The 13312-nt window shown below is 41.6% G+C and overlaps 1 protein-coding gene across 2 annotated transcripts in view; it reads right to left on the reverse strand.

The window, feature by feature from the left end:
* Positions 1-13259, reverse strand: part of arhgap4b (Rho GTPase activating protein 4b) — a 30883-nt gene extending 17624 nt beyond the window's left edge. For both annotated transcript variants that reach the window (XM_032519779.1, XM_032519780.1), the window contains exons 1-6: positions 12991-13259; positions 6058-6419; positions 3748-3919; positions 3471-3633; positions 347-409; positions 53-226 (exon numbers count right to left, since the gene is read on the reverse strand). In XM_032519779.1, the coding sequence (XP_032375670.1) occupies positions 53-226; positions 347-409; positions 3471-3633; positions 3748-3919; positions 6058-6127 (642 nt within the window). In that variant the 5' untranslated portion in view covers positions 6128-6419; positions 12991-13259. The remainder of the gene's footprint in view (positions 1-52; positions 227-346; positions 410-3470; positions 3634-3747; positions 3920-6057; positions 6420-12990) is intronic.
* Positions 13260-13312: the final 53 nt, after the last annotated feature.

Consider the following 13312-nt stretch of genomic DNA (forward strand, 5'->3'; position numbering starts at 1 on the left):
ATACACACACACACACACACACACACGGCCAGCACCTGAAAAACACACTCACTTTTTCCATTAATCTCTCCATCTTCTTGACGGAGCTCCGTCTCTGCCCTCCTGATTGGCCGAGGCCGAGCTCAGCTGACTTTCCGGTTTGTCTCTCCTCCAACCGCTCGGCCTCCTTCAGTTTCCCCTCAGCTATCAGACAGTCTGTGTGGTACTGGTTATATGTCTTCATAGCCTTTATTAGCACACATGAAGCTCCACATGAGTCAGTGTGCATTATTACACCATTTTACATCATTACACACACACATACACACTCACAAACAGACACATGCAAAGACAGCAAAATGCTCACCGTCTGCATTTCAGTGGTGACCTTTAGCAACTCATCCTGCATCTGGATGCCAACTTCTTTGCTCTGCAATTTACAAAAGAAGATTGCTTGTCAAAAACATTTAACACTTGTCAAATTGATGGAATAATTACTTTAAAGCAATAGCTTGACATTTTGGGAAATACACTTCTACACTTTCTTGCAGAGAGTTTGATGAGATCTTTAACTTTGTATTGGGTTAATGTGCCTTCATGTCAATTCTTTAAAAGCATTTCTAAAAGCTGCTGTGTAGTGGGATGCAGCCTTTAAGAAGACACAGGCAATAAGACACGAGGCATCAGCAGGTTACGTGTGCAGCTACAGAAAGCATCAAAAATCCAAATGTCAGTTTTAGGCTAACTATTTGTCTGTAAGTTAAGCTAAAGCCTTTTGACAGTATAAAACGTGACTTATAGTGGAATGTTTGCAAGTGCCTTAGCTTTGTAACACATAGCTAACATTAGCTCACTAACAGCTGACTTGTCCTATCTGGTAGCATATGCCTAATCCTCTAACATGCTTAAACGTAATGTATACAATTTTTCATTGCAGTTTTCTTTTCACATCATCACACAAGTGAGTGTTAGAGGTTCTGCTAGGTGTATTTTTAAACCTTTTGGACAGAGCCAGACAAGCTGTTTGCCCCTGTTACCGGTCTTTGAGCTAAGCTAAGCTAATTGCTTGCTGGCTCTAACTTCAAATCTAGTGGACATGTAATATAAATCTTCTCATCCAACTCTAGGCAAGAAAGGGACACAATGTTAAACTGTTCCTTCAATTATAAATGAAATTACTGACAATGAATTACTTATTACATAAATAACACTACATGATAATAATAATGCAGCTCTCAGGTAAACAACAATTTTTCATAGCAAACATTTTTCGAGTATCCTAATTTAGCCATCAGCACTCATGTGGTTATCTTGTACAATTTGCATCGAACTACTATGATGGTAACATTTAATTCGGTGTTGACAGTGATTTTAGAAAAGCTAAAAGGGTCTCGCTGTGTTTGGCTCTGGCCCTAACGACACCTTTTAGCTGCTCTGAAATGACTGTAGTGGCTTAATTACAATTCCGCTCACTTTTCAACTATGAGAAGGTGCAGAAAGTGTGTCTGACAACCAGTAATTTTAACAAGAAGAGTGTGTGTGCTTTGACAAATGAATGAGATCGCAGATGCCACTGCAGTACCAAGACAGATAACAAACACGTACCGGGGGATTTTTAAGCAGACTAGTGCTCAGTGTGCATCAATACAGCTTATTTGAGTGTTATGCTATGTCACACAATTAGTGCATACATTCAGGAAGATGGCATTGAGTCTTTGGCTTATCTTTTTTTTTTTACAGGAGATAGAGCTGACGCAGTGGAGTGGTTTCAGTTGTTTATAAGTGTAATTTGATATTAGGGTAGTGGTCAGTTTATTCCGCTCTGCTCCAGATACAGTCTACAAGAACTTCCTAAAATTAAGTGAAATCATCCCCACTTTATTGAAACACACAAGACGTGGACATGACAGTTAAGGACTTATTAAAGAAAAAGAATTGTCTTACAACGTTACTGTAATGGTTGGTAATTATAAGTTATTAGAATGAGATAATGTGCTACTTAAAACTGCATCTAGCAGTTTCACCACGTTTCCACATCTCAGCATTGCAGATGATCAGTAAAATGTTAATATACTATAACAATGGGCCCTGGAGGGCTTTTTAGGCAATTCTCATGCTCTTCTTCCTTGCAAATTACGTACTGTATCTTTTTAATGTGTTGTTTGTGAATATAGAAACAAAACAATAGCTGAGAGGAATGGTAGGAGGATGATGTCCAAGGTATTGTGTTATACTCTGTTTCATGTCACTAGATATAGCACTGATAACCCCAGACTATGACGGAATATAAACCGTTTATTAGTCCGACAGCGTGTCTTTACAGCAGCATGGCTAACACCAAAGATCCTCTATACTGGCGCATTTCAAGCAGCGCTAATGAGACAAAACGGTACACACTTCCTTAGACTTAGACTTAGACTTAGACTTCTCTTTATTGATCCTTTGGGATGACTATCGCAGGAAATTGAAAGTTCCAGCAGCAGTTTTTAGCAAGAACAAAGAAATAAAAAATAGATAAAAAGACAGTATAAAGACAACAAAATCAACAAAATACCAATAAAAATAATAACAACAATAAGAACATTTGTCAAATAAACAAAGAAAAGACCATAAATTATTAATAAAGTGTCAGTGTTTAGTCCAGTGTTAAAAATTATTATAAAGTGACTGTCTCCTAAAGGGGCGTGGCCTCATTTGAAAGTTTAATGAGCTAACGTCAGATAACCTTCATGAATGCCCTTAATCTATGTGATGCTGAATACATCTTTTAGCTTTGTAAAAAACATAAACAGTATATATATATATATATATACATAACATAATTAAGGGGAGATGGAAGGGGAAGACGTGCAGGAAATCGTCACAGGCCAGATTTGAACCCTGAACCTCTGCGTTGAGGCATAATCCGCGGAGTATATGTGTGCCTGCTCGACCCACTGGGCAACCCGGCCCCGCTAACGTTACATTCTAACTTTTCAATCATCCACAAAACGCCCACTACACTTTCCAACGAGGCCCCGCCCATTTAGGAGACAGGAAGTGCGTACCGTTTCATCCCATTGGTGTGGCTTGAAATGAAATTGAAATATTTAGTATAGAGGATCTTTGGTAATGAATGTATGAATGTATACTTTATTAATTCCGCAAGGGAAAATTACAATCTTTTCACGCTGTTGTTATTACACACATTACACACAGGCCTGAATTACACACACGTGCTCAGTACCTATACATGCCCTAATGGAGAGATGTCAGAGTGGGGGGGCTGCCCATAGAAAAGCGCCCAGAGCGGTTGGGGGGTAGGTGCCTTGCTCAAGAGCACCTTGGCAGTGCCCAGTCTACCACCAATGCCGACAACGCAAGCTAAAGTTACCCACAATCCATTTAGTGTATCTCAACTACAGATCTAGTAGCCCAAAATACACAACATCTAGCATGTCTGCTGTGTGTGTTTTTGCGTCCATGAGCCCTAACACCGAGGACCCACTCACCCGTTTGTGCAGACGGTGTGTATCTTCCGTACTGTGGGCCAACCCCTGTGTGAGTGTGTTGCAGCATGTGTCACCCAGCGCTGCATGTTCCCGGCTCTCCAGACGAGTCTGAGTCAGCAGAACAGACCAGACTTGACACACTGACTGACCCCACTGCTCCTTCCTGGAGAAAAACAAAAACAAAACAACAGACACCACAGCCGAATGAAAACACTAAACAATCACCTAAGAAATAAAATGGACACATTGTGCACTCCAATACTGGAAACACACTTACTTCTTAGTCTTGTGGGTGAATCGCTCGGTGAGTTTGTCGAGGGCACGTGCGTATTCAGCCTCGATGTCGCCTCGGCGCCGGAGAAACTCTGAGAGGTCGGAGAGCTGCTGCTGTTTCACCTCCACCTGAGAGTCTAGAATCTTGATCTGGTCTGTCAGCTGGGCCCGCAGGTCTGACACGCAGACAGACAGAGATGGACAGACAGAGAAAGGGATGCATGGAGAGAACACAGAGAGTGACATGAGAACACATACAAACACATGGTGATCAGATTTTTTTTCGGCCAGTCATCCAATACATAAAATATTTACTCAATCTCCACTAAACTCCACTTAACTGTCGTTGAGAGAAACTGATCATTACATGTAAATCTACAACACTGCATACAGAGCATTTTCTTCTCCAATGATTTAGGATGAATCAAATCCTAGTTAGTAGGCTTCTGTTGTGCCTAATTGGCATTTTGTGGTACTTGCACTTTATTCCACTACGTTTATGTAACAGCCATAGTTACAGATTAACAACACAATAACACACACATGATAATCCTTTGAAATGCAATCTATGTGATGACGTTTATGAGTTGAGCAGTTCCCCCAAAGAAGGATTTCTCCATCACCACTGGGCTAAACAACGTCTTAAAAGTAGCTCCATCTTGACTAGCTGCAACAGTAATATTGCAAAATATTGCATGCCATATATCAAAAAATACTTCACAGAGGACATTTCTGTCCATCAAGACTAAGATACTTGTAAAAGCATTTTGCTGGTAATACTTTTTTATTTAAGTAACATTTTAACTTCTTTAATAACTTCTACTTGTACTTCTTTTGTTTTCCATGTATCTTTTATGAAACACATGAATATGAATGTAGAAGTATGCATGTACATATTTTGTACATAAGTGCAAGCTTGTATGTATTTATGCTTACAGTGTACTGTAGAGCAGCCTTCAACCCAGGCAGGAATTTTATCTTCTGTTTGTTGTGTATTTTGTGTCTTTATGTCTCATCTTGCTTGGTAATAATTGGTAATAATTGGTAATGATTGGGGAAAAAGTTACATTAATATCACACCTGCTCCTGCTTGCAGATGCATGCACACATACACACACACACAGAAATAAAGGGTAGAGTATGGCGACATACAGTGTACATAAAGTATAAAGTATATACATGCAATGCAACTTATAGCTATGCATGCACACTCTGCATATAACTCATGCTGCTGCACTTCACCGGTGGAGAACTTAATGTTTCCGGGAGACAACCATGGCTCCATGAGGAACAGTTCATTCACACCATAAATTATTATTAAAAAAATTATATTCAGCTCTATGTACAGGAATGTCTCATTAATCCTGCATTTTCTCCAGGAGGAATTGATAAAATGATGTCAATGCTGTCATTTGGAGGTGTGAATTTACTGAGTAATTTGACAGCAACATATATTTTAAAACACACAGCTCACTTGTCATAACCCATACATACAGTACATGCATAAACTTTTGGGTGTCTAATATAAGGCTACTGTATATATTACACACACACACACACACACACACACACACACACACACACACACACACACACACATACACACACACACACACAAACACACACACACACAAACTTGTATGCAAAAAAATAGGCTAATACAAACATCATTCTATCAAATAACCCCGCCATTGCATCGCTCTCTCACCTCTCTCTCTTTTTCTCTTTCCCTCTTTCTCCTCAATTCTTACCTGTTCTCATCTCTCTTTCTTTTCCTCCTCACTCATCCCCCCCACCCGCCCACCGCTCCGCCCACTCCTTCTTTCCCCTCTTTACTCTTTTTCTCCGTCTCTATGTGAGTAGACCGCCCGGGGCTGACTGGATGTGAGGAGACAGCCTCGCTAATACTGCCTATAAATATACCCTTGTAGTACAGTACAGAGAGCCGCCCAGCCACGGCATGCACCATACAAAACACAGCACATAATCCTACACACAATGCTGTTGTCATGTGAAAAAATATCGTGCATTGTAAACATTGGCTATGCTCATGTTTCCACTTTGCTATGCTTGGCTTTTAGAGACTCAAGCTCAAAACAGTGGTGGGTTTGTGACGTGTATTTGAGTACATACAGTACATGCAAACATTATGCACAAGTACGTTCAAAAGAATCTATGGCTGGATGAAACTGCACACATTCAGGCATGAATGCACATGTTCTATTTTTTTGGACATATGCTAGATCAGTGCAATAAAGGGCACAGACGTACACAGGGACCAGCACATGAGACACACACATGCGGAGTGACTTACCTTTCATCTGCGATTCATACTCGGCCAGACTCCCCTTCTCCCTCCTCAGCTTTACATGTGATGTCATCATCTTTGACCCCTCGACTCTTGTCTGTCACTGAGACCTTCCTTCCTCAACCCGGGGCCTTCTCGTAGCCTTTCAGTCCCTCCCTCGTGAAACCTTACAACCTCGGTGCCCGCTCCGGCTCTGTAGTCTGTGACCTTTCACCCCTGACCCCTTGGCCTCGCTGCTCTACAGCTGCGTGCAGAGCAACCGCATCAGTGTGGATCGGCTGCGCTCTGCGGGGATGTCAGTCGGGTCGATGTGTTCATGGAATCCCGTAGGTTTCTGACATGAATGCAGATCCATTGGGTGAAGCGGCCTGAGCAGCAGACAGAGGGGAGACAGAGGATAGAGGAAGAGAGCACAGTAAGAGACAAAGTGGATGTGGATGACAAAGGGACAACAGGGGGGCAAGACAGGGAGAATTATTGAGACCAGAATGTGAAAATGAGAGAGCCAGAGGACGAATGAGGCCAGGGCGACAAGACCGAAAGGGACAGTGACCCCAGAGAAGGCAGATTTAATAGGAAGGGCAGAGTGCCGAATGGACAGTAAGAGGGCAAAAGTGACGGGGATGTGAGGAAGGAAGGAGGAAGGAGGAAGGATGAATATGGGGGATGGGAAGATGAGAGGTGATGAGTAATATGGACATTCAAGGCCTTGAGGTTCGTGGAAGGGTGATGTCAATAAGGGTAATACACAAGGAAATGTCTCCAATTAGTTTTGTTTTATTTACACATACTATATTACACACACTTCCATAACGAGACAGGTTGAGAATCTTCACTTTCCTCTCTACAAAACATCCCGCGATCAGTTCTCTGTCAAATGTTGTGGAGTTATTTTGTGGGATGACAATTTACATTTTATGGATTTCTTCTGTGTCACTTTCTGTATATAAAAATAGACTTAGAAATGTCCTGCTATGTGGTTTTGGAAAAGAAAACATAACTCTTAGTGTTATTTTTACTGTAAACATGGCAATTATTTCTGTTTTTCTACTACATTTTTATGAACTTTTTGCACACTGACACTTAAAATGTATTTTTGACTTTGTACGTCTACTTTAGTGTGTGTCCTTTGGTTGTGGTTTACCACACCCTCACATGTATTTTTGCAATTGTTGAATGTAATTTGTTTTCATGTTCTGTGAAACAAACTAAAACTAACCTGAACTAAACTACCAAGCTTAACGTCAGTTACACGCGTTAGACAGGAACTCCAGCAATTTCACACATCAAAGTTGGGAAAACTTTCAACTTTTAGCACCACACTCTGCATATTTCCCTGGGCTTTGTATATACACAGACAGAGACGGAAGAGAGAAGGAAGAAGAATAAAGACCGCAGAGAAATAGGAGAACGAACCAGAGTTTCTGGGTTCAGTCAGAGGCTGAGCTGAACACAAACACACACATAAGCACACTTCCATAGACACGGCCGGTGCTTCTGGTAGCTAGCTGACAGCTAACGTCTAAAGAATTGGTATCTACTGTATGCACAGTATGTTGGTATGTAACACTGTCTGCGGAGAAAATGAATGGGACTTTTATTCCGGAGCCGAGGGCACCTGAAACATCTCCTCCCTCTTCCCTGCATTGGGTCTCTAAACGTGCATGAAAAAGATGCATTGCGATGCATCATGGGAACTGTAGGATAAAGCAGCCAGTGGACAAAGCTCAATTAAGCCTATACTTCTCTACGGATCAGAGACACAGTGATGAAAGTACAAACATTCATCAACAGCTGCCTGAGCATCCACTGGCCAGATACCATCAGCAACAATGATCCTTGGCAGAGAATGGGCCAACAACCTGACGAAGAGGGGATCAAGAGAAGAAGACGGGGATGGAAAGGAAGGCGCGATGGGGGCAACTAAGTAAGGATCAAGCACCTGTGGGACAAAACTAGTGACAAAAGCCCAGCTACCCTGCATTTACAAGGTTTATCGAATTAGTTCTACATGCACATGGCTAAATGCTGACAATGCATTAGACACAGACATTTGCACGGTTGTTTAGTCAGCGTCAACTGTACTGAGAAGATGAGCTCACACATTGCCTCTTGCTTTTCAGTTTCACATAGGTTTCACGTCAGGCAGGCGGGCACACACAGACACATCCTGTGTTGGTTTCTCAACAGGTTTCAGCACACCACAAAAAGTGCCCAAAGACTGCTTTCGTTGAAAACATTATTCCTTAATCAGCCTCAGAATAATTTGGGTTTGGCAAAAAAAAAAAAAGAAACAGTAACTGAAGGAAAAGGTGGCCATAAAAACACACTCACTCCAACACTAACCAGATTGAAGGGGGCCTAGCTTGATGGGGTCACCTTTGACAAATTAATGTGGGAAACTTGATAAGGGCATTGTTTTGATGGATCTATGCTGTCGGAAAGTGGAAAATCATAGGTAAAGACGACAATCACTCAGAACTAAGCAAGGGCTGTTAGACTCTCATTTCCTGTTCCAAAACGGTGTGGTGGACGCGAGACGGTCACAGTTCCAGAAAGGACTAGTAGAGAGTAAATGGAGAAGTAGAGCAGAGAGATTTCTGAAAATGAGAGTGGAAGGGCCCCAAGACCTCGGGAGGCCTTCATCATCAGCGTGCAACCTTAATCTGCACAGAACAAAGCAAATGTAAATGATCGGAGAAAGAGAGGGGAGGGGGGGTTGGGAGAGATTTAGCAAAATACCAGGGAGAAGAGAGAGAATGTGGCGGATTGGCGGGGTGGCAAAAAGGGCAAAAAGGGCAGATGTGGAGGTTATCTGGGAACAGTGCTTCACACCTTAAGTCGAGGTCATTGAAAGACGGAGGTCATGTGTAGAGAATATCAATTAGATTGAAGACAAGAGAGGATACATGTGGTACAGTGTGATAATAGAACCTCTTTGCTACTAACTAAGGGGATTTTCTGCTCATGTCTTCTGATGGAAAAAATGAAGCACGAAGCAGAAGTAATACAATTGGGATATTGTGTACGACCTACACTGTATGGGGATTTCCTGACATTGCTGAGATCCAACCACACTGTGCTACGTTGGCCCTGTTACAGTACTGTACAGAACGTTATCTTTTGCCATGTTTCTTGCAGAAATGTATCCCCAATTTTTTTTTGCATTATTTTCTTACAGCTGCATTGCTCCTCAACAGCTGCCTCCTATGAGTAGAAAATCGCCCCTGATCCCAGCGAACCTGGGTCAAAGCCAAACCATTGCTTTTGCACTGAAAATGTCAAAAACACAACATGTGCGTGTCCACAGGACCCTCGGCCAGATGATCTCACTTCCTGACAAGTTGACTTTTGGGAACTACGAGGTTTCAGCTGAACTGGGAAAGCATGCGCGGGCCTTGCCGTATCATCTTTATCAGCGCAGTGTGGTGCACAAAAACTACTGAACACAATATGGCTACACACAATCAAGAGCACAACAAAATAAGGGCATTAAAGAATGATTCATATGTATGTGCACTGGTATCTTATTTTTGCAGCGTCTAGTGTAGCTTTCACACCGACATGAAACGCAATGGAATTAGCTCTAACAATCAGCTGCAGACAGGACCTGAGCTGTCAACATCACAGCTTACAGCACCTTCTGTTCTACATATCTCATCATGACCTGAAGCTGTTTCAGCAGGAGACTACAAGGTGTTGCAGGTAACAGAAGGGCAACAGTGTCAACATTATTGTTATTATACAACCATTCTATGAATCAAAGTAGTATTTCTCAAGAAGAGTTAACTGACCATAAAGAGTTCACATCCTTTACTTATGTAAAGGCGATATTACCACATTGTGAAAATACTCTGTACCTAATGAAAAGTATCAGTAAAAGTGTTATTAGCAAAATGTCCTTAAAGTAAAAGTACTCATGTCGCAACATCTGCAACATTATAGCCAGGCTGTCAATAATGTTGCAGATGTTTTGAGTATTTTTACTTTAAGTCCCTCGTCTGAAAGATCTCTTAAAAGGGCACTACAGCTTATTTCAGTGCTGAAAGGTAGCAGTACACACATGTACTCAAGTAATGTACTTATGTACAAAATACTCCTCTACATCTCAGAGGTTAATATTCTAGTTTCTAGTTATTTTTCAGATTGCAATTTTTCAACCAATGTTTCGTCCATCTTGTCCAGTGAAAACGCTGTTTTTTTTTAAATAACACCTTTAAAACGCCTCTTGGATCAGCTGGAAAAAGCATCGTCACAAAGCTGAAAACGGGACTGTTTTTCTGACACCATATGTCATTCATGGTTCTCACAAGACAACGATGCTTTAAAACATATTATCGAATTTCGAATTCCATTTGTTAAAGATAAGAAGATAAAGAAAAAAAGTTGTTTGAAGGTTTTCTTTTTCATTTTTTCAAAAGTTACGTAATCTTGGTTTAAGAAACACGTTCTAAGGCTGTGCTCTCTCACAGACACGCTACTGCAGAAATACTGAAGCTGATCCACATTGAACCGCTGAAAGCTAACTGACAGCTCCTTTATTGGCTGCTAGATTGCAAAGCAAAATGTGAACGCCGCTCATACAGCCAACCTGGTTGCACAACAACAGGTAGAGAGAGCGCCCTCACACTGGCACCGGCACCAGGCTTCATTTAGAACGTGTCATGAGATTTAGGCTGATGCAAGATTAGCTATGCAAACTTGCGAAAAATCCGAATTCATCGTATCACTGACAAAGTTTGCTTCTCGCCAGAGTCTCTTTACACTCTTCTATATCCTTCCCAAATGCTGCTTGTGCAACAGCTGCCACAGCAAACAGGAAGCCGTAGCATAGTATGCCACCACACCATCTGTAGAGAATTACTGTGTACCTGCAAATCTCACAGAAAGTTTTCAGCAGCGGCTTAATCCTGGTTCTCATCACTGCCAAAACACACACCACAGGCGCAACTTGTTTCAAGTTGGCAGTGGAGAACTGCACATAATGCATCATATCAAAGAAAGTGTGGCCACCAAAATATGTAAAATTTATAATAAGGGTAGAAATGAACACTCCTTGGCTATGTGTCTTTGAAGGTTTATTTGACAAACAGTATAAGGTGGCTTTCTGATTCTGGCACGGTGCCTAATTGCAATAGCACTGAGGGCAGTTTTGTATCAGACAGGGCTGCAAAATTAACTATATAATCTCCACGGCCATTTCTCAGCTCAAGCCATGGCTGAGTTTTATGTGGGGGATCTTTAACAGGTAATGTTTGTGGAATGCGTACCTCTGCGTCCTGGCAGGGAGCATGGATGGAAAAAAAAGATGAATAAAACAGTGAAATGAAAGGGGTTTTGGACAGTCGGGCACTGTGAGGGCCGAGAGGCTGTCAGGTTGGCCGCATCCGCTCCTCGGGCCCCGCTCAAAGCTCTACTTCTCCACCAGCCCTTTCCCTGGATCTCTCTGGGACAGCACTCCACACAGGCCAATTTAGATGTGGTTCTACTGCACTACAGGTTGTATATGTGAATCTCATTTTGTACAATTGTGAGGTACTTGTACTTTAAGAAATTCCATTTTACGCTATACTTTCTACTTTCTACTGCACACCATTTATCTGAAGGCTTGGGTTGCTAGTTCCTTTGCAGATTCAGATTGTGTTACATTAAAGGGATGTTCACACATAAATGCATAAATAATACTTTCACTTTAGGTACTTTTATATTTTGAAGCTAACTCATGCATTTTTAATTCTTTTTTTGAATATTTCTACACTGTGTATTCTCTGTTTTTACTTAATTATATGAAGTGAGTACTTTTTCCGACCAACAATCACATATCTCTGTTTACATTGTTTCAAATTTGGAGGAAAATGTTCATGTTTAAGGACAAATGTTACTTAATGGGGCCTTGGGAAGTGGACTAGATCGGAATCAGCATCAATAAATGCACCTTATGCATGTGCATGGTGCATAAAATGCACATAAAAATTATGTAATTTGCCACACGTTCCTCACTGGTACAAAGAGTATTCTGCATGGTTTGTTATGTTTCAAATCAGGACATCTGTGTAAAACAACTCAGCTGTTTTTAATGCAGTGAATGCACCATCATGCTGTTTGAGGACAGGCACTTACATCTCAGACTGGACAAGACTTGCTTTTCTGAAGCCACTTTGGTTTTTTAAGTAACCTGCGAGCTGTCTTTGTATGATTTAAAATAAACTACTATCATGTCCTTGGCATGTTGAAGAAACTGCACCTGATGCTGAAACTAAAAACCTACCAGAGCCTTTAACCTTGCAATACCTCAGGCTGGGCTCCTCCGTTACATTATTATCACAATCTATGTTGTTGCACAGTAAATCAACAGCACAAAGGAAATGCTACTTTGCACAGTAGATTCCTCAGAGGATGCAGTTTGAGCCATTTGCTTATCTTCATCATATAATAACAGAATGTGAATTAGCTGTCAATGGTGTAGGTGATAAGCTGCTGAGGGGGGAAATTAAGCTCACAGCACAGCAGGGTTGAGTTATATTTACAATTGCTGTAAATCACCCCATATGGTCAAGGCGCTGTAACAGTCTTCCACACAATGGCCACATAAACACCTCAGCATAATTACACAAGCATGTAAACACACGTACACATACATACACAAACAGAGCATACCACTGAAAATGGTGCACACATATTACATAATTGATACCCTTAACAGTCAGTAGCCTACATCCATTTGTCCACTCAGAAACCCCCGATGGGAATACCGTGTGCCTTTAAAACACTAAACTATAAATAAACACTTAGACAGGCTCACTTTAGTCACGCATGGACTTTTACACACACACACACACACACACACTCACATTCACACGCACACACGCACATAGTATTTATATATATAAACACACAGGTTGTTATTGCATTCATGTGCAGCACGGCAGCCGTACATACCTCACTTTGTGGTCCTCTGCTGTCTCTTTCTATCTGTTCTTCAGCTCTCCTACTCTCTTCATCTCTCGTTCTCTCTATCACACACACATACACACAGAGCAGTGTGTTTGAATCTGACAGATTTCTCTCAGCTCAGTGCCCTCCTCCCTCCCTCCCTCCCTCTCCCTCTCTCTCTCTCTCTCTCTCTGTCTTTCTCTCTCTGTCTTTCTCTCTCATTTCTCAGACACACACACACACACACACACACACACACACACACACACACATACACTCAAAAAGAGCCCTCCCTCATTTCTTTCTTCCCTCTCCTGCCAAATATGCC

Source organism: Etheostoma spectabile, chromosome 7 (assembly GCF_008692095.1).
Source record: "Etheostoma spectabile isolate EspeVRDwgs_2016 chromosome 7, UIUC_Espe_1.0, whole genome shotgun sequence".
NCBI lineage: Eukaryota > Metazoa > Chordata > Actinopteri > Perciformes > Percidae > Etheostoma > Etheostoma spectabile.